Here is a 21,879-nt window from a genome sequence, read left to right on the forward strand (position 1 = left end):
CATCAGAGATGCAAAAGAGCGTGTGGGTTTGTGGGGCGTGTTTGCGTGTTGAACAGGCAGTAATCTTTCTAGCTGTGTGGTAAAAAGTGGTCGTATATCAGCATACATCTTTAGCTGAAGTGCCCAAAGCCCCATAATCTGAGCAGACTGAAAAATCTTTTATTATTATTTTGATTGTTTCTCTTTCTCTCTCTCTCTCTCTCTCTCAGACGTTTGGCGGGAAATGACCTTTCCTTCATCCACCCTGATGCCCTGTCTGGACTCCACCAGTTGAAAGTTCTGTAAGTCTGTCTCTCTCTTTTACAGCTTGAGATGATGAAAGGGTGTGTGTAACACGTGACTTGCCACCGACACCGTACCCCATTTTAGTTCTGTCGGCGGTGCCAGTACTGTTTCATTTATTAACCATATTGTGGTTGACAAAAATAAAAGGAGGTAATATCCCAATTTATTTATTTTAATTGTGTAGACTTGCGCTGGTCTTTTTTTCAAAATCCATTATTAATGCTTGTTCATTTGCCTAGAACACGATGCATCATGCATATGCATATGTGCTGCCCCGGTCAGTCCCGAGACAATTGCGTCCTGCAAAAAGTTGAATTTCAGGCTGCCGGTACTGGTTCTGGTGCCGAATGCGTCCTTACATTATCAGACGTCCTTATCCAGAGCGACTTACCACCAGTAGTTATAGGGACAGTCCCGCCCTGGAGACACTTAGTGGTTAAGTGTCTTGCTCAGGGACACGATGGTACCAAGTGGGGTATGAACCTGGGTGAGTGCCTTACCCACCAGGCCACTACCACCCCCGTCTTACCTTTTTTTCTTTCCACTTTCCCCATGATTCATTCCTCTTTTCCTGGGCTGGGCATGTGTGACCAGGTCACGGCAGGTCACCCGCATGGGACACCTCCTTTTAATGCCGATCGGCTCTGAGATGAGGTCTTCAGAACCAGTTTGAGTTCCCAGTCGGTTGCGTAAAACCGAGCAGGTGACCGCCGAGATTTAGCACCCGCGTCACCGATGAGGCTTAAGCACCAATTCAAATGTCGCTTATCTGCCAGCAGCGAGTTTCGCCGCTCTCTTCCTATTCTCCCGCACTTTTTGCATAAGAATTTCCTTTTTCCTGCCCTGACGTGGGGCAGTGGGCAAACGCCGCTGCGCCTCCCACAATCCACAATCCCTTGCGACCTGCGGAGAGGGAAGGTACCGCCGGGCCAGCGCCGTGGTCGCTGCAGTGACGCCAGAGCGGCCTGATAGGGGACAGGAAGAGAGATGGAGCGCCGAGATATGGAGGGAGGGAGGATGCCGACCTGCACTGTGACACACACTCTGCAATGTTGTCGTTCATTGTTTTTTTTTTTTTTTTTTTTAATTTATCTTTTTTTTTGTTTTTTTTTTTTTGTTTGTGTACAATAAATTTGCATAAAGCTTGTTTTGTGTACACACACACACACAGCCATATCTGGTCATTTGCCTGCAGTTCTGCAGCCGGTTCTCGAGCAACCCGGGCCCCGTGTAGCGATGGGCTGCTCTCAGCCGGTGGCCCGAGACGGAGGATCCCCTCCGCCCGTCCCGTCTGTGTAATTAAGGCTCGGAAGGCCGAGCTGCTGTCTAAATATTTATCCCGCTCTCTGCCGCCAGGATGCTGCAGAACAACCAGCTGAGGACCGTCCCCGGCGCCGCCCTCAAGAACCTGCACGCCTTGCAGTCACTGTAAGAACCCACCGCCCTGTTCCGCGTGCAAATGTCACTGTCGTCTATTACGATCACTGTCCTAATGAACTGGAACGTCATCGGCCTTGCTTTCCAAGCGTTAGGTTCTGTTCTTCAGTTCCTTAATCGCTTCGTCAACTAAAATATATAATGCATCAGTTTCCAGTAATAATATATAAAAATGAAAACCCTCACGCTGTAACCTGTCCTTGGTAGTGTCACATGCAGTTTGTGGGAGTCAGGCGCTTTCGTCCCTTGGAGGCTCTAAACTCACGGCCCAGTTTGTCGTTTGACCAATCAGCTGCAGTCGGGGCGCGGCTCGTCTCCTGTCGGTTGCGCTCCTCACACGTGAAGGCATGTCCTGATCCGTCGCTGCGTCCGTGCCGGAGCTGATCCGCCTTTCAAACAGCGAGAACCCGGGTGGGCTCCTGTGGACCTTGTATTCATTTGCATGCGTTATTCTTCAACGCATCGCGGCCTAAATCAGTAAACCTTTTGAAAAGTTAGACGAAAATGACAAGTGGCCTTCAGTGTAAATGCTCAATACGTCATTACTTTTGCAATAGTAGCTAATTGTAGCTAAAAAAATTTTAGATGATGGTGGGAAAATCGGACTTGTTTTTCGTCAGCTCTTTCTGGCACTCACCTCGCCGCGTGCTTTGGCAGCAGAATGTCGGCTGGCGTTTATTTTAACAGCGCAGCGTGATAAATCGACTCCCTCTGACACCGGCGTTATTAATAGGCCTGTTTACGGGCACCGTGCCAGGCTTACCTGGCACCTTCCCCCAGGCAAGCGGGAAGAGAAACGGGGTGCTCGCACTCTCCGCCTATTTACCCCACAGATTTGGCTTGGATTATTTCCCGGGGGGGACGGGGGACGGGACATAAGAGTGTTTCGCGAGGACTCAGTCAGTGTTGAGCAGCACCTGTAGTTGGGATTTAAATTTTGGGCTTCGGGAGAGGTGCTTGTGCCCACGCGTTCAGTTCCAGCCACTCCATCCTTCACCAGTAAACTCTTCTAGTTTCTCCTCGTATAGCTCCTCGTATGCCAGTGTAGGCTATCCAGACGCCCTTATCCAGAGCGACTTACAATCAGTAGTTACAGGGACAGTCCCCCCAGGAGACACTCAGGGTTAAGTGTCTTGCTCAGGGACACAATGGTAGTAAGTGGGATTTGAACCTGGGTCTTCTGGTTCATAGGCGAGTGTGTTACTCACTAGGCTACTACCATCCATACAATGGACCTGAGGTTGTGCGTTTGAGAGTGTTTCTGAACAAAATAGAATATATAATTGAGAGAGAAATTCTAACTTCTAAACACACATATTGAGAGAAATCTGCTGGGCAAAAAAAATAAAAAAAGTGTTCTAGAGCTCGTAGTGACCAACTGATCTGAGGTCAGGGTTCCCGACTGCATCTTCTTTATGCATCTGTCTACGCCTTTTGGCAGCTGCGTGCTCCCAAAATACATTTTACAGTCGCTGAAATGATGTGAAACGACCTTTGCCGTTTTGGTGCGCGTAAGATGGAGTGAAGAGGAACAGGGTGAGCGGGACCAGTCCGCTGAGATCATGGAAAGGATAGGAGTTTTGTTGCCAAGCGACGGACGGCTGAGATTAGTGATGTCTTAGCACCCACTCAACACACACACACACACACACCGGTAGACTTTTAGTGAACTCATTTATTTCCATGTTTTGACGTTGCGAAGAGAGCCGCTCCGCCGCTGTTGGGTCCGTCACATCTGCCTGCTTTTGTTCTCTTCGTTTGCGGAAGAGTCATTAATCACGAACCCAACCTCCAGCGCGAACGGGGAAATGTGGAAATGAAGCGGCGCTGGGATGTTCCCTGTAAACAGCGACAGCAAATATTTAGCCGTCTGACGAATGAGGCGCAGAGTTTACCTCAGCGCCCCGCTGCCGGGCCTTACACACGCTCACAACAGTGCAAACGTTTCCCCCTCCTGCTTCTTCAGCCGCTTGGACGCCAACCACATCACCGCGGTGCCCGAGGACAGCTTCGAAGGCCTGCAGCAGCTACGCCACCTCTGGTTGGACGACAACAGCCTGACCGAGGTGCCCGTCGGGCCGCTGCGTCACCAGGGCAACCTACAGGCCCTGACCCTCGCCCTCAACCGCATCTCCCGCATCCCCGACCACGCGTTCGCCAACCTCAGCAGCCTGGTGGTGTTGTGAGTATTGTAAACGCGCACTATTGGGCCAGTGGTAGCTTGTAAGGGAGGAAGCCGCCTCGTAACCGAGGGATTGCAGGTTCAAAGGTTCAAAGGCAGGTTCAAGGTACCGTCCCCTTTCGTGGCTGCCCACTGCTCACTAAGGTGATGGGTTAAATGCAGCTGTGCTGACGCAGCACCTTCCCGTGTGGACGAAGCCAGTTTTTTACTGAACATTACAGACAGCCTGATCACAGGAGACTGATCTACATTTTACATTTACGGCATTTACCAGACGCCCCCTTATCCAGAGCGACTTGCAGTCAGTAGTTACAGGGACAGTCCCCCCCTGGAGCAATTTAGGGTTAAGTGTCTTGCTCAGGGACACGATGGTAGTAAGTGGGATTTGAACCGGGGTCTTCTGGTTCACAGGCGAGTGTGTTACCCACTAGGCTACTACCACCCAGTATCAGTTAGACCACTCAGCAGAACAAACATGACACACACAACCCACCCAGGCGAATGTCAGTCTCCAGCGCCGAACTAACAGGAAAAGACGCTTTGCTCCCCATCTGGTCCTGCACTTTCTGGGCCGTTCCCTGTGTCTGATTTCCCGCTTACAAGCCTCTGCTGCCGGAAAATCTCTGTGCCATGAATAAAGATTCCATTAATCTTTAAAGTAGGTTAAACAAACACAGGGCGCAAAGGCGTCTGCTGCAGATATCAGCGACGCACGTGGGCCCGCGATGACCATGATCCCTTCTTTCAGGCATCTGCACAACAACCAGATCGAGGAGATCGGCACGAGCTGTTTTGCCGGCCTGGAGAACCTGGAGACGCTGTGAGTTTCGGTTCCAGAGAGGAGGGGCTTCTGTTTTATTTTTTATCAATTATTAGTCATTTATGCTGCACAGTGAGGTGAGGCAACGTTAATCTGGGCGCATGCTGCAACATGCAACCCAACACAATCCCGTTTTCCTGTTTTTTTTTTTTGGGTTTTTTTTTTTTTGGGGGGGGGTGGGTTTGTAGTAGGGCAGTGGTGGCCTAGCGGGTAAGTAAGCGGCCCCGTAATCAGAAGGTTGCCAGTTCGAATCCCGAACCGCTACATTGCCATTGAGGTGCCACTGAGTCCCCACACACTGCTCCCCGAGCGCCTGTCATATTAAATACAGAGATACTGTGTTTTTACAGTGAATTTCTTTAAGTTGCCAGTAAGGTTGCATAAAAAAATAAAAATTGGACAGTGTACAGAATTTTGTAAGACAACACTATTTAAAACAGTGACATGGCACATTAATTAAAAAAGGACCAATATACATATGTTGAATGTGTAGTGAGGATGGATAGGGAAAGAAATTAAATTAAATGGTTCCAGGGTACAGGTACAGTTCAGTGGCGCCCTCTGCAGGTCGTCTGGAAAATTTGTCTTCAAATTCCCAGTACGATCTGGTTAGATAAATTATTGCTCCTTGTGTTAATAGCAGCACTTGTTTAAAATCTTTTTCAATATTCAAGAGTTGTTGGAACACTTTGCTATTATTCTCTGAATTGAGACTTGTGAGAGATTGTGTGTCTCAGTGGGAGAGGAAGTGGTCTCAGCAGGCTGTTTTCCCAGCACTTGTTGCAGAGTGTTTTGGTGGTGGCCAGTGTGACCCAGCCTCCCGGCTCCCCCACGGCGTCCGGTCCCCGGAGGGGTGCAGGACGTTGGCGTGTCCACTTCCCGTGGTAATTGCAGCCAGGGTAAATAGAGTTGAGGCAGTGATGGCTATCGTTCTTCCTCTTCTGACACACACTCTTTCCCACAGTTTGTGTGCGTGTGTGTCTGTGTGTACTGGCAACTTGTTAGCATTCTCAATCCCTGCTAAATCAGCGAGACCAGCTGTAGACCAGCTCTTCAGGATCATGCACTGGTCCTCATTTCCCTGTTAGAACGTTAGGACAGCGGGTGTGGCCAGAACCGGGGGCTGTGGTTGGTAATGGCTGAGCCGTTTGGGTCCAATTTATAAATATCCATCAGCTCCTCTTACTGGGATGTTTGTCTTCTGTCCCTCCAGAGACCTCAACTTCAACAAACTGATGACCTTTCCAGAAGCCATCCAGACGATGCCCAAACTGAAAGAGCTGTGAGTGCGCGCACACACACACACACACACACACACACACACACACTCTTGTCCTGTTTTCTCTGGGTGTTTGATGTGTCCATGTCAGAGAGTCGAAAGTGTGAGATGAGACGAGACGTGGCCCTTTAGACTCATGACTGGGATCATCTGTCTCTCATCCGGTCTCCCTGTTCGCCCCGTTTCTCTCTGTCCATCACAACAAATACTCGGAAGAGAGGCGACTGGGCCAGGCGAGGCATTTTTCTGGTCAGGGGGAGGGAACAGCAGCAGGCCGAGTATTTTAACGTGACATTCCAGTGACCACGGCCAGTTTCAGCTGTCAAGTTCGGAAGCGCATAAAAGAAGTCGTCCTCGGGAAGGTCATCTGTCCGGGAGATCTGTTCGGCCAAGGGATGGGAGGGAATGAAGTGCGGAGAGGGATAATTATCTGTGCGGGGGATCTTTTAGGAGGGAGGGGGGGGAGATGAGAGACAGAAGGTCATCAGGATCCATGGGCAGACACTGGGATACTCTTAAACAAGGACCTAAAAAAAGGGCTTATTGAGCACATGCGTATATTTAAGAGCTACAGTATGTGTCACCTTCTTTGGACATCCAGCCTGACTTGCGTAGTCATTATTAACCTCACAACTAAACAAACCATGTGGACACTGAGACAACCAATGAAATTGTGAGATCTCTGTGCGTTGTTGCTTAACTTGCATCTACTGAAATACTCGTTTGAAGCAGACTTGAAGCGTTGTGCAGGCCACCAGCCGGCGGTAAAAAGCTGCCTTTTTGACGTCAGGCTGTTCTGTGAGTTTCTGTGTTTGCTTACTTCCAGAGGGTTCCACAGCAACAACATCGGCATCATTCCAGAGGGAGCGTTCCGCAAGAACCCTTTTCTGCGGGCCATGTAAGGATTCACGCTCACGCCTCATCTGCCATTGCCTTTGGAATCTCTCTGACGACCGATTTAGAAACCGTACATATCAGCACTCTGCTGTAATTGTGTGTGTGTGTGTTTTATTTTATTGCAGCCACCTCTATGACAACCCCCTGACCTTTGTTGGAGTCTCTGCTTTCCAGAACCTGTCTGATCTGAGTTCTCTGTGAGTATATCACAATAATACTCACAATGTGACTCACAATCACGACAGTTCACAATCATCTGACCTGTTACTGGATGCAGCATTTTATATGCAGGGTCTGTGTGAACTTGACCTACAACTCAATAGGGTAAATATTTCAAAATAGAATACAGAGAATAAAAGGCCAGCATTAGCTGCAGAAGGAGCCAGCCATGGAAGGAGGACTGATGACTTGCATTATGTGATGTCCAGCTGCGGTTGTGGATCCGCATCAGGAAGGTGTTTGTGTGTGTGCGTTATGTTGTGTTTTGTGTATTGCAGCATGCTGCGTGGGGCCAGTAGGATGCAAGAGTTCCCCAACCTCAGTGGCACTGTTAACCTAGAGAGCCTGTGAGTACAACATGCACCCTAACACACTCCCTCATAACCAATCCATTGTGATGCAGGCGTGTAACACACCGTTGCTAGGTGATTTTCTGGTGGCGGCGTAACAATTCTTGCGTCATCGGAGTACAGTGCCGCTCCTTTGACCGCTGCGCACTGTGATTCATTTTAAGCGGTGCAGTGTTTGCTCTGCCCCTTCGAAACACACACACGTAGCGGGAAGGGAGGAAAAGCTGATCTTGTCAGTCTCTGAGTGTCCAGAGATCTACAACACGCACGACATTATTGTCTTATAGGGAGTTTAGAAAACCACGGGCATTTTTTGCAAGTGCAGCGCATGCCTTAACGCTTGTATCTGAAAACGTTGCGTGGAGTAATGGAGAACATTTATGGGATGCATAGTCGTGCATCGCAAATTGAGGCACCGATAATCGTAATCGAATCGTGAGACCAGCGAAGGTTCACACCTCTGTGCCACACAATGCATTCATTAACACCGCATTCTGCAGTGTACTTCCTAATTGGTACACACCATGGAAACAGTTTGGAGGGGGAGAATGTGTGTGTGTGTGTGTGTGTGTGTGTGTGTGTGAGTGAATGGGATGTTTGTACCAACACTGGACCTTTTGTGTTTCAGGACTGTGACCGGAACTAAAATTAGTGGCGTCCCAGTTGACTTGTGCAATGACCTTGCCCTGCTGCGCACGCTGTAAGTGACCTCACCAGAGAGACCCACACTCTACGCCGTTTGCCGGCTGCGGCAAAAAGCTGAGGCTAAAACGCATAGCACTCATCTCGCTACTCGCATAGAGTAGTGCTTGCATCAGCTCAATGGCTGTCGTGTAACAGGATCTGGATGAAATACACTGCTGCACCATTTACTGGCTCGGTCGGCTGTACTCTTTGCTAGTTTATGACTGGAGTGTTTCTGCCCCTCAGGGACCTGTCGTACAATGAGATCGGGATGCTGCCGACCTTCCAGGGCTGCGTCAAGCTGCAGGAGATGTAACTTCAGCTCATCCTCGCCACCTCTGTTTTACGTGAGTCTGCGTGTGTGCGCGTAGCTCATGCTTCTTTCATCTTACGCAGAAGTCTGCAGCACAACCGTATCAGCCAGGTGGGCAGAGAGACATTTCAGGACCTGAGCGCTCTGAGAGTCCTGTGAGTATCTCGAGTGAACGTTAGTACAACAGATTGGTTTATCAGATGCACAATGACTGGAGTTTAGTGTGTGCTTTGGTTCCTTTAGTTCCGTTTATTATTGATGATTGATTTTTGTTTTACCTCCAGAGACCTCAGTAGGAATCAGATTTCAAACATCCACAGCAACGCGTTTGAGACTCTGAGCAGCTTAACTAACCTGTGAGTGAAAACTCAATTCTTGCAGCACTGGCACTGATGTAATGAGAGACTATCAACAGTTGGGTTTGCATAAAACACACGTAAAACACACGTTCTCTAAAAGCATGTGTGTTCTCTTTAGGGACCTGAGTCAAAATGCGCTGACCACTGTGCCCGTAGTTGGCCTGGGCTCCCTCAGTCAACTGAGACTTGCGGGCAATCTGCAGATAAAGAGTCCACTCAATGCCAGGAGACTGCCCAAACTCAGGTACTTGCCCTAAACGGCTGACTCCGGACTCCGGGCCCGACAACGCTTTACAGAAACTGAACATCTACCTACTTACGAACCGCGTGATATTGGTTGAACTTTATCTGTTGAAGATAACAACGTCTGAGAGATCCAGCATTTAATCTCCAACTGCCTGTTTCCCCTCAGGTCCATATCTGTGCCCTATGCTTACCAGTGCTGTGCGTTCATTGGCTGCGACCCATTTAGCTCTTCTGATGAGGTTTCCAGGAAGAAAGGCGCAGGTGAGGGGGACACTAATGACCGTGACTCTCGGTTTGTGGATGTTTGATGTGCGTTTTTTTTTTTTGCAAGGTGGCACGATCACCCAGACTCTTCCACGCGCTACTATTGATACATACGCAGCCCTGATCTGATATATCGGGGGAACTGAACCAGGGGCTGATTGATGGAAGAGGAACAGATTAATGGACTTCAGTTAAATGAATGTTTGTATTTGTTTTGCAGGCGGTGATGAGGGAGTCGAGAGGATTTCTCTGGTCCTGCACTGCTCCCCAGCTCCAGGTTAATGAAGCAGCATCCTCCTCCTCCTCCTTCTGCTGTGCATCACCTTTTTGCTAAGAATTATGGGACATGTTGCCTTAAGAGCTGCAAACCGAATTTGTATGGAAAGTTATCTTTGAAGCAGTTCGATCCCTCAATGAAGTGCTATTGGAGGGCGAAAGAGATTTACAGCCTGTGTGCTCTGAGTAAATGACTAACATTAGTCCCCTCATTGAGCCACATTAAGCTCTGACACTCTGGGCCAAGTATGTGTTTGCTGGTGAACATGTGCACTTCAGCAATTAGGATGTCATGTAATCGCAAAAGATAAAATCATTTAAAGCCACTGAGGTGCCCCTGAGCAAAGCACCGTCCCCACACACTGCTCCCCGGGCGCCGGTCATGGCTGCCCACTGCTCACTCAGGGTGATGGGTTAAATGCAGAGGACAAATTTCCACTGGATGCACTGTGTGCTGTGCTGCTGTGTATCACATGTGACAATCACTTCTCTTTATTACTTATCTGTGGCTCAATCTTTAACGTGTTGGTTTGGACGCTGAAAACAAATGGGGCAAAAACATCTGAAATGTTACTCACTACTGTTCTGCACTCCAGTCCCTTTAGCATCTGTTAGGACAACTTCACGATCGTGGCATTTAGCAGACACCTTACAACCAGTAGTTACGGGGTATGGTTAGGGGGTTAAGTGTCAGGGGCACAATGCTTGTAGGTGATGTTTGGTCTTCTGGTTTATAGGTGAGGGTCTTTCCCATAGGGCTACTGCCACAATTTCATGTTGCTCCTATTTTCACTCGGGTTTCAGATGAAGTGAGCTTTAGAAGGGAGACTAGAGTATCACAGTGGGGAATTTCAAGTAGGGAATGTTTTATTGAAATAGGGGGCAGTGGTGGCCTAGCAGTTAAGGAGGCAGCCCCATAATCAGAAGGTTGGTGGTTCGAATCCTGAATCACCGAGGTGCCACTGAGCAAAGCACCCGTCCCCACACACTGCTCCCCGGGCGCCTGTCATGGCCGCCCACTGCTCACCAAGGGTGATGGGTTAAATGCAGAGGACAAATTTCACTGTGTGCACCGTGTGCTGTGCTGTTGTGTATCACAAGTGACAATCACTGGACACACACACACACACACACACACATACATACATGATTGTTGACTTTACTTTTGAAATGATGGGGGGGGCTCATGCATATTAATTACTAAAGTATGTGGCTAGAATTTAGTTCAGCCCCCACCCAGGAAGTGTACGAAACAAAGCTGTGTTAATCTCGGCCATTTCACTGTATATAGTAATGTCATTATTGTTATTGAACCTTAAGCTATTTTTGATATTTGCTCTATTGCACTATTTTTGTAAATAAAGTTCTTCTTATCTTATCTTATATTATCTTAATGGAATTAACGTAATTTTGTTTCCTTCTCGACAGGCGCGTTTAAGCCATGCGAGCACCTGCTGGGCAGCTGGATGATCCGCCTGACCGTCTGGTTCATATGCGCGGTGTCTCTGGCTTTCAACGTCCTGGTCCTGCTGGCCACGTTCGTCCGGCGCGGCTCCTGCACGCCGCTGTCCCCCGCGCGGATGCTGGTGGGCCTGCTGGCCGGATCCAACCTGCTGACCGGGCTGTACGTGGCCGCGCTGGTGCTGCTGGACGCCGCCGCCTGGGGCGCGTTCGCGGCGTACGGGGTGTGGTGGGAGACGGGCGCGGGGTGCCCGGCGTTGGGCGTGCTGGCGGTGTTCAGCTCGGAGTGGGCGGTGCTGCTGCTGGCGCTGGCGGCGGTGGAGCGCAGCGTGGCCGTGAGGGCCCTGCTGGGGGCGGCGGGGGCGCCGCGAGGCGGGCGGCGGAGGTTCGGGGTCGCGGCGTCCCTGCTGGCGCTGCTGGCCGCGGGGGCCGCCAGCCTCCCGCTGGTCCCTCCCGCGGCGGATCCCGGAGCGGCGGTGTCGCCGCTCTGCCTGCCCTTCTCGGCATCGCAGGGCGGCCCGTGGCTCGGCGTCACCGTGGCGCTGACGCTCCTCAACGCGCTGGCGTTCCTGCTGACGGCGGCGGTCTACACCCAGCTCTACTGCGGCCTGGGGCGGGCGCAGCTGGCCGACCCCGAGCAGGCGGGCGCCGTTCGCCACGTGGCGTGGCTCATCTTCACCAACTGCATCTTCTTCTGCCCCGTGGCCGCCTTCTCCTTCGCCCCGCTGCTGACCGGCGCCGACTCGGCCGGCGGCCCGGAGATCGCCAAGTCCGTCCTCCTCATATTCTTCCCGCTGCCCGCCTGCCTGAACCCGGTCCTCTACGTTTTCTTCAGCCCCGCCTTCCGGGGAGACTGGCTCCGCCTCCGCGGACGCGACCACGGCGGAGGAGGCTGCTGCGGCACCGGGGGGCGGACCAAAGGGGTCGCCGCGGTGACCGGGGTGGCCGCTCGGGCTGCCGGTTGCCAGGGAATGTTGCCGGACGACGAGTTGCAGACAGGGCCGGGCTACACCTGCAGCGCCTACCAGCAGCTGGGGGCGGAGCCTGCCGTGTGCGGCCACTGCTGCCGAGCCGCCCTGCTGGCCAGGAACTCTTCCTCATCAGCGTCACCCTCCTCCTCCTCCTCCTCCTCCTCGGCTGGCAGACACTTGGTGAAGTCGCACAGCTGCCCGGCGCTGACCCCCAGCCGCGCCGCCCACCCTCCCCGGGGAGCGGGGTTCTGGGCCGGCGGCGGGACCCCGTCGGCTCAGTCGGAGTACGCCGACGAGGGCGACTCCTTCGTGTCGGACAGCTCGGACCAGGTGCAGGCCTGCGGCCGCGCCTGCTTCTGCCAGAGCCGCGGGCTCCCGCTGGTTCAGTACGCCTACACCCCGCCCCGCGGCAAGGTGTGACGCCGAGACACCGGGACGGAACTTCTCCAGCGGGGTGACCGGAACACCGACCAAAAAGGGAACCTGGAGCCCCCTTACCCACAGTCCCTTCTGCCGGGGCCCGCCTGGCCCTCACACGATGAAACGAGACGTATATTTTTGTACTAAGTCCTATTTTTCTGAACGTGTTTGTCTGTGTTTGAACACATGCGCGGATTCGGAACTTTCCCCCGCCAGAGTTAATATTTTTCATTCTGTCATTCCCTGATGTTTTAATCTTAGGGCTGGAGCAGAAACACCGGCCTCCTGTTTCGACATGATGGGCCAAATGTCCAGGTCCTCAATGTCTAAAACGTCACTAGTTCATCCATCAGAACGGTGGAATTAAAGCGCCGATAACCTGCATGTTGGTAGTGGTAGTGGGCGTGGTCACGTTTGTGTACATGGGGTATTAGGCATGTAGAGAAGGGAGGAGACGGAAGCTGCACCACACCTGGGCGTGGCACGTATTGACAGGAGGGGGTTTAAATAGTCCAGAAAGAGGACGTAGGGTGTGTGAGAGCTGTCAGTCATGCCTACAGGCTCCGCCCCCTTTTAAAACTTTGTTCATAAAAACGTCATTAAAGTCTGCCCCCCGGGGCGTCAGAAACGATTATACACCAACAAACAGGACTGGGTGATTAACCGGGTAATTAACCTCACCGATGCCGCATGCAGCACCAGGAAAAAAAAAAAAAAGAGGCGGAGTCCTATTGTGAGGTGACCTGGGTTCTGATGCTGAATTGTGAGGAGGTTTAACTGCCTACCAGATGGTTTTACTGCATTGCTTTAACCTGCGTCTCCTTGTGTGTGTGTGTGTGTGTGTGTGTGTGTACTTATTTATTGTTAATCTGTTCTGTGTGTGTGTGTGTGTGTGTGTGTGTGAATGAGCATGGTTGAGAGGAAGGGTTTTCCCCCGGAGAGAGGAGTGCAGCGGTGAAAACTGTGCCACTTCCCGTCTCATAATTAAACTCTGAGTCGGGGAGTAATGAAGCCTCCCAACACCGGCTAAATGACACCCGGGACACTTGGTGGCATAACTGGATGTCCAGCGTTTTAGGGGTGTCGCCACCTGCTAACAGGTGTGGCGTCCACACACACACACACACACGCACACACAAATTTTACCTTTCCCTGCTAACATGCTGTTTTTAATGATTTATATTTTTTTCCTAAATTGACGCCGACCAGGAACTCACACTACTGCACACGGTTGTTTTTTTTGTTCTGTTTTATTCTCATGTTCCACCTTCTCTTTGGTCAAACAGAATAGCAAATGACCCTTTTTTGTGAACATTTCAAATGTGGCCGTTGTCCTTATACGGACATTGAAATGCATATAATGCACCGCTGTTATAAAGACCTGCAGGGAGAAGACGACTGGGAAATATATTCTGAGGATTTAAGTGGTTAATCTCATTGGAAACTCTTTTATCACCACCGGTGATTATCACCACCGGAACCTTATCTTTAAAAAAAAAAAAATAAAAAAAGAATCAATACGGCTCATAAGTCATGATGGGTGGAGCTGTAGGGGTGAAGTGGTGTCGGCTGTCTGTACGAGTCTCTGATGAAAGCGTCTGTCTAAATGATTTGAATCGAGCTCAGCCGATCAGCAATGGGATGCATGGTGGAACCGTGGAAGCTACCTCTGCTACAGCCTGGTGTGTGTGTGTGTGTGAGTGTGAGTGTGTGAGATTGCGCCCTCTTGCTCTGTAAATGTGTCTGATTTCTGTATTTTGTCACAAACCGAGTCGCGTCTTTAGTCCATGCCAATTCTGGGAGGAATTTGTAATCTTGTATACAGTTCCATTTTTGTAAATCGAAATCTATAAACTAAATTGCTTTTAAAGTGCCGTGTCATGTGTTCGTGTGTGTGTTGCCTGTACCCACACCCATGCGCAAGAGGACGTGTCACTGAAAACTCTGCACCTGTAGGCATCTTAGGACAGCGTTTCACAACCCTGGCCAGGACTGTTTTGTTCCAACCCGCATATCTTCGCAGTCATTATTAGGCCATTAATTATCACCTCGGGCCTAGTTAAGGAATGGCTTGAGTGGAGACTCCAGAAGACCAACAAATACAAAGAAAATAAAATAAATGTGTACTTGTTCTGCACGTTGTCACTACAGAACCCACTCCTGATGTGTTCTTTCTTTTTTTTTTTTTTTTTTTTTTTGGAGATGCACTGGCAATGCTGGATTAGGTCCAAATTCTCAAACTGCAGACATCATGAATGGTCTGCAGTCCTCCCTTCCCGTTCACTGATTGGCGCATTAAAAAGTCGAGGTTTAGCGATTCGTTTTAGAGGGGACCGGACGCATACTTGGCTGGGAACCCTCGGCGCTGTGCTGGTGCAGTGTGGGGAGCAGTTCTGACAGATCCTAAATGTTGAAGTCAAATTGTTCCTGTTTTCATTCGGACGTTGCTCAGAAAATCTGCTTCAATAACACGTGCATATTGCATAGTGTATAATGTGCATATTATAGTGTATAATGCAACTTTTAACTGCACATCCACCCCTCAAACCACTCATCATTGTTTACTTTGTGCGTCACAAAGTGTTCAGCAAGGCAACTGAAGCACTGCATTATGGGATCTGTAGTTTGTAGCCACCCTGGAGTCACTCAGGGTGAAGTGTCTTGCTCAGGGACACAATGTTATTAAGTGGGGTTTGAACCTGGGTCTTCTGGTTCACAAGCGAGTGTGTTACCCCACTAGGCTACTACCACCCATACTCATAAATCTATATTAAATGATCGCCAGTTTGCCACCATTGTGTTACATCGGGCATTGATTGGTTGTAAATGCATTACAAGCCACGTATGTCTGGTGAAATAACTTAGAAGGATTAAAATGATCCCTCATTATGGGATTTTTATTTTAAATTATTGATCGTTCAGAGGGTAAAATTACGGTACGTCTGGCATTGCCAAGATGAATGAGTCAGTCAGGGCCGAATACGGGCTTTGGCCAGCAGGTGGCAGTGTTCTGCAGGCGCTCGGCTCAGCCATGCACACTAAGCACAACAGACTGTTCCAGATGCCGAGATTATTCTGGCCTTATGGCCGCAGTTGCTCCTGCAGCTGTGTCAGAAGTCATCTGAGAAGCTCTGCAGAAGCAGCCGGTTGCTGGCGTCCGCACATCTGCATCCAGAACAACCTTTTCCGTTATAGGTTTTTTTTTATTAACAAAACCATTTAATAAGAATATTGCAAATTAATATTTGATATAGTTAATAGTTTAAAAATTGGTATTGTGATAAAGTGAAGTGATTTGTCACTTGTGATACACAGCAGCACAGCACACACAGTGAAATTTGTCCTCTGCATTTAACCATCACCCTTGGTGAGCAGTGGGCAGCCATGACAGGCGCCCGGGGACGGTGCTTTGCTCAGTGGCACCTTGACTGAACGGGATTCAAACCGGCAACCTTCTGATTACGCTTCCTTAACCGCTAGGCCACCACTGCCCCAAATGATTTGTGACCAGCATTGTGGGTTCATGCCCGAGGCCTTTTCAGATGATGCTGAGCAATGAAGTCCTCATGAAGCCCCCTGAATCGAAGATGGCCGCCAATGGACTGCAAATATAGCTGATATGTCACTTTGCTTTCGATACAAAAGATGCGCAACTTGCACCAGTCTTTTGTTAGATTTCATTCAGTGAAATCAGTGAGTATCTTACAAAGATTTATCATTGGGAACGGCAGCGGCATGAGCCCGAGGCTCCGCCCAGCTGTTCTCAGCTGGTGATTCTGGATGTTTACACGGAACACTGACAGGTCTACACTGACACCGCGCCCGGCTGTGTGCTGAAAAGGGGAATGCCCAATTTCACAGCATCCCCTGTTCTAGTAGGAGGCAGGCGAGTGATGGGGGTTATGAATGAACCAACAGAAACCAGAAGTCAGATGCAGTACAGGCCAAAAGTGTGGACACACCTTCTCATTCAATGTGGTTTCTTTATTTTCATGACCATTTACGTTGGTAGATTCTCACTGAAGGCATCAAAACTATGAATGAACACATGTGGAGTTATGTACTTAACAAAAAAAAGGTGAAATAAGTGAAAACATGTTTTATATTCTAGTTTCTTTGCTCTGATTACTGCTTTGCACACTCTTGGCATTCTCTCGATGAGCTTCAAGAGGTCGTCACCTGAAATGGTTCTCCAACAGTCTTGAAGGAGTTCCCAGAGGTGTTTAGCACTTGTTGTATTCACTCTGCCCCAAACCATCTGGATTGGGTTCAGGTCCGGTGACTGTGGAGGTCAGGTCTCCACTTTTTGTTAAGTACATAACTCCACATGTGTTCATTCATAGTTTTGATGCCTTCAGTGAGAATCTATCAAACGTAAATGGCCATGAAAATAAAGAAAACACGTTGAATGAGAAGGTGTGTCCAAACCTTTGGCCTGTACTGTATACAAATATACAGTTCTGCACAATTCGGTAAATTGGAGTAGTAAACATGGCTGTTAAAATTAATACACAAGTCGTTTTTAACGTGTTGAAATATTTTGGTTTTGTTTACCGTTCGCTCGCTTGTCAGTACCCAATCTGATCTGACCTAACCGCATGCATGGAACCGATCGGGAGGAACTGACATGGAAGGTCATGGGCTTGTAACCGATTTAAATATGACTATTAGCACCAGAACTGAAGAATGTTCACCACTGGACTAAATGAAGAGCAAATGACCTTTGTGACCTACAAAATGAGTCCTGAAGGTTTTTGATCAAGGAGCTTTTTTTTTTTTTCTTCTGAGAGAGAGAGTAAATGCAACCTGACAGTTTATCGTCCACTACACACACCTTCAGCAAACACAAACACACACACACTCCACATCAGACATGTGCCTCCAGCTCTCCTATGAGTCATTTTTGTGTGTGTGTGTGTGTGTGTAGGGAGAGAGAAAAACGGGCCGCAATCACCCTCATCTGGATGGAGGGAGATAAACGGTGAGGTTCCTGAGCCGGGTGGCCATCACGGTGCTGTAATGTTCTCGCGGTCTAACGGGGTGTAACGACAGCCCCACTTTCACATGAAACATTATTTGGCCCCGAACCTCCAGCTGTCGAGCCGACCTCCGTCTGCAGCCACGATCGCTCAGCGCTGCCGGCCGCGCCGCTAATGGCGCTCATTGAGCAGGAGGCAGCAGAAGCCACGGTTCCGCCTCCCCATACGTCTCCTCGGCAGAGCAACAATGGAAATCCATACCCCTGCACAGCCTCACCCCGAAAACCTGCCTTTCCTGGTTAAAGCAGTGGGGGCAGTGGTGGCCTAGTGGTTAAGGAAGCCCAATCCACCAAGGTGCCACTGAGGTGCCACTGAGCAAAGCACCGTCCCCACACACTGCTCCCCGGGCGCCTGTCATGGCTGCCCACTGCTCACCAAGGGCGATGGGTTAAATGGAGAGGACAAATTTCACTGTGTGCACCGTGTGCTGTGCTGCTGTGTATCACATGTGACAATCACTTCACAAGTGGCAACAGCATTACCAGACTGCTATTTTTACTATTTTTAAATCCATGTTCGAATCTGTTTCATCCAATATATTTACATTTACAGCATTTACCAGACGTTCTTATCCAGAGCGACTTACAATCAGTAGTGACAGGGACAGTCCCCCCCTGGAGACACTCAGGGTTAAGTGTCTTGCTCTGGGAAACAATGGTAGTAAGTGGGATTTGAACCTGGGTCTTCTGGTTCATATGTGAGTGTGTTACCCGCTAGGCTACTACCACCCTACTGTTGAAATCTGCCTAATCATGGATCACACCAGTCAAATCAACCGGAACCAGAGTTGTGGACCTGTGCGTGCGTGCGTGTTCATTTATAGCACGTTTGTCATTTATAGCATGTAATAAAACACTAAAACATTCTTCCGATCATTCCTTGTCGTTTCTGTCGCTTCCTGGGTCGTCTGTCCCCTTATAGAACTGCCTGTTCTTTAAGTCTAATTTGGTTTCTCTGACCGGTGTCCCCCTTGGCGCTCAGATCTATTTACTGAAATGCCCCCCGCAGCCCAACACTGAGTGAGTGACGTGTTGTGGAGTTACGGGGCTCAGGCTGCCTGGGCGCGGTGACATTGGCAGCTCCCCCCCCCCTCCCCGTTTATAAAAAAAACCCTTTAAAATCTAATTTGGTCCTATTACGACTCATTACGGCCTGAACCCGGTCCTGTCGGGTGTTCGGATGGGGGGCCGGCGCCGGATTGGTCAGGGAGGAGGTGTTAATTGGCTGCACTTTGGGGCTCAGCGTATTTATCAACAGGACGTGGCCCGGGGGACGTCTCCCGGGCGCTGAAATGAGTCCCTCGCTCGCTCTGTATGCATGATCACGTGTGTGTGTGTGTGTGTGTGTGTGTGTGTGTGAGAACTTAGTGACCTGCCCTTTCCCCCTCTGTGAGCCGGTTTCCGTGGCGTTGGCATTGTAAACAGCGCGCCGGTGACAGAGGGAGTGCGAGTCGCTCCTGGCATGCGTGACCTCTCAGGGTCACCTCCCCATGTGACCGGATCGCAGTAGGTGGCAGGAGAGTGTGTCCTTGTTCTCCCGGGTGTCCGATGTCCAAACGCGAGACGACACAGAATTTCAGTGAAATTGAGATGAAGTTTTAAAAATAAAATTCAAAATCTAGAAAAGACATAAGATGTCCAGAGGCTTTGAAAACGCGGCAGACCTGAAGTCCAGAACCTCGTTGAGATGCTGAATATTTATGGGCGGGCTCTGTTAATATCGCCACCCCTTGTCTTTGTCACAGCAGACTGTCAAAGTTCACTTTTGGAAACGTCCCTGCACCTCATATGTCCTGTTCGACGTCTAATACGTAATGTGCTGCCACCGCAGGAGGTCAAATATTGAAAAATATTATTATTTTTTTTTTATATTATTATTATTTTATTCGACTCAGATGTCTGTCCGGTCGCGTATCCGTGACATTTGTCGCGGGGTAATTAAACGGTCCAGACGATTTGTGTGGTGTTGGGTGCAGCTGTGGGCCGCCTGTGTTTGTCTGTGTGTGCGTTGGCTCCGCGACGGCCCTTCTCCGTCCGTACGTGTGCGCAAGTGTGTGTGTGTGTGTGTGTGTGTGTGTGTGTCTTTGTGCCTTCTTGTCTGAACCGAACAGATCCATCCTTCACAGGACCCACACGCGGCTTGACTCCCGCTTCCCGGCTCCGACGGAACACCAATTATCCTCCGCGCGTCTCACATCCCCGTTCCAGGCCCGCCGCAGACGCCGCTTCTCCGGGATTAATCAGCAGCCCCCTCTCAGTGGGGACCGGGTCTGGATGGAGGAACGTGTTCCCGTAATTAGACCAGCGTAAGCCTAATAACGTGTAATGCTGCACAAAATGTACAGTTTCAAACAAGCCGCTTAGTGCACCGGAGCTGCTGTGTGTATTATTACCAGTGTGACAGTGAAAATGAATACATTACTGTTTAATAGTACTACTTACTACTCATTACTTGGCATCGGAATTAGTTATTTCTTCCGTTAAAGAAAATATAAATGCATCATTTCAAGTACCGTCAGTGTCTCGTTTCTGCTCTGCTGTCGCACACTTTCACACATCGGACTAGAAGTTTTTCAGTGCAACTGGTCTGCTGTACGAGCATGTTCTAATGAAGTAATGAAGTAAAATACTGGCAACGCAGCATTACTTTGATTAGTAACTTTTCCCGCCTCTTCAGGCCAGGCGCGTCAGTGTCGACTCGGCATTTCTCGGGCCGATTATGTAAACCACACACGTGAATCCAGGGCCGGGCCGGGTCGGAGCGACGCCTCTCGTGAAACACGACGTTGAGTCCTTTCACCGCGGCGGCGGAGTTAATCTAGCGTGGCCTGATGGCTTTCTAGCACCGCCGAATCCCGCTCTCCAGCACCCCATCGCCACTGGCCAATGGGGAGACGAGGCAGCGGGCGGGCCGATTGGACGCTCTCGTCCGTTGGCTTGAATTATCCAGTGAACTGGGAAATCCTGCTTCACGGAATAACCCCCCCGGGTCCCGATTAGTCTGATTATTCTCCGATTATTTACTTGAGCGTTGAGGAACGCTGGTTCATCCCATGTTGGCGGGGCAGGGGAAGGCTGCGGAGAAAATAACAAGAGCCTAAACGTAGCGGCGCGTGTTTGTGCCACAAGGAGTGGCAGGACTGTTGAACATTGATGCTAATGGGCTAACGCTAAGGCCACGCCCCTCCAGCACTCACCTGTGGACCTGAATCAAGGGGTCGGGGTCGAATCCCCAGTTTCAGAAGGAACGAACTGTGTCAATCGAGGCACTAAATATGATCAGAACGAGTTTTTTACATGCTGATCATTAGCTAATAATCAGCTAATCAGACACACGTGCTCTCCTGATGATGCCTGTCTTCACGCGCGGTGAAATGTGTGTGTTGTCCGTGTTAATTCATTCAACGTACGAGTGAGTGCCGGATCTCTGTGTCGTCGGAGGCCGGCAGGGCGGAACAAGTCCGCTCCAATTTGTCATGGCGACGTGCTGTCGGAAGAAGAGGGGGCTTCTGGGATGGCATCTGAGACGCCAACCCAGGTGCCTTCATCCACCAGCCCACACACTTACATATACTCGTAAACACACACACACACAATCACATGTTACACAACACACAAACTTCATCCAAAACATACACACATGTAAGTTTTAATCTTTAGAGAAGTGGCTGTAAGAGTGTATTATATACTTATCATTAATAATAACTGAATTTATTCTCCTCTTTATATGATGTTACAATATTTGCCTTCCTGTAACACCCCCTTTTTTCAAGAATTATTCTAACAGCTTGCTAGAAGTGATCAAAATTATTTGTATTACCAGTTATACGTTTTTGCTTTGTCTAGGCTGCAATGGTAAGATGACAAGGACTTTTCAGACAAAAAGGTTTATTTCGGCCACTGTTGGTATAACGTCATCACAAAGAGAGAACCATGTAACCAACATATCGTACACACATTATTATACATGACTGTATTTTTCATTCAGACAATATTCAAGCACATATATGTATTAGGACATCCCATTAAATAATCAGCTCTTTATTAGGAAATGTTCACATATCAATGTCCATCTATGTCTGGATGTGTGGAAAAGAAAGTGACTTAATTACAATTAAACAACTAAAATTTATATTTTTTTACACATCAAAAAAAATATATGAACAAAAAAGTGTGTTATAATGGAGGAAAAAGTTAGGACACCCTACCCCCTAATAATTAGTGTTGCCCCCTTTGGCTGATATAGACAACACTTCAACAGTCAGGAGCACACCAAACCTATGTGAGGTTTACCCAGGGCAGGGCTCCTTTACAACGCTGGGTAAAGATGTACTGATCATATGCACCTGACGTGATACAGCTGTGTGGGATAATATGC

At 49.4% G+C, this 21,879-nt stretch overlaps 1 protein-coding gene across 1 annotated transcript in view; it reads left to right on the forward strand.

Annotated features, from left to right (window-relative positions):
- Nucleotides 1-14,333, forward strand: part of lgr4 (leucine-rich repeat containing G protein-coupled receptor 4) — a 32,243-nt gene extending 17,910 nt beyond the window's left edge. Inside the window, exons 3-18 of the mRNA XM_028956728.1 lie at nt 210-281; nt 1,642-1,713; nt 3,689-3,904; nt 4,653-4,724; nt 5,938-6,006; nt 6,830-6,901; nt 7,026-7,097; nt 7,398-7,466; nt 8,098-8,169; nt 8,400-8,465; nt 8,550-8,621; nt 8,751-8,822; nt 8,944-9,069; nt 9,238-9,332; nt 9,556-9,612; nt 11,040-14,333. Of these exons, the coding sequence (XP_028812561.1) occupies nt 210-281; nt 1,642-1,713; nt 3,689-3,904; nt 4,653-4,724; nt 5,938-6,006; nt 6,830-6,901; nt 7,026-7,097; nt 7,398-7,466; nt 8,098-8,169; nt 8,400-8,465; nt 8,550-8,621; nt 8,751-8,822; nt 8,944-9,069; nt 9,238-9,332; nt 9,556-9,612; nt 11,040-12,463 (2,698 nt within the window). The 3' untranslated portion in view covers nt 12,464-14,333. The remainder of the gene's footprint in view (nt 1-209; nt 282-1,641; nt 1,714-3,688; nt 3,905-4,652; nt 4,725-5,937; nt 6,007-6,829; nt 6,902-7,025; nt 7,098-7,397; nt 7,467-8,097; nt 8,170-8,399; nt 8,466-8,549; nt 8,622-8,750; nt 8,823-8,943; nt 9,070-9,237; nt 9,333-9,555; nt 9,613-11,039) is intronic.
- The last annotated feature ends 7,546 nt before the right edge of the window (nt 14,334-21,879 follow it).

The sequence above is a fragment of the Denticeps clupeoides genome, chromosome 16 (genome assembly GCF_900700375.1).
Source record: "Denticeps clupeoides chromosome 16, fDenClu1.1, whole genome shotgun sequence".
NCBI lineage: Eukaryota > Metazoa > Chordata > Actinopteri > Clupeiformes > Denticipitidae > Denticeps > Denticeps clupeoides.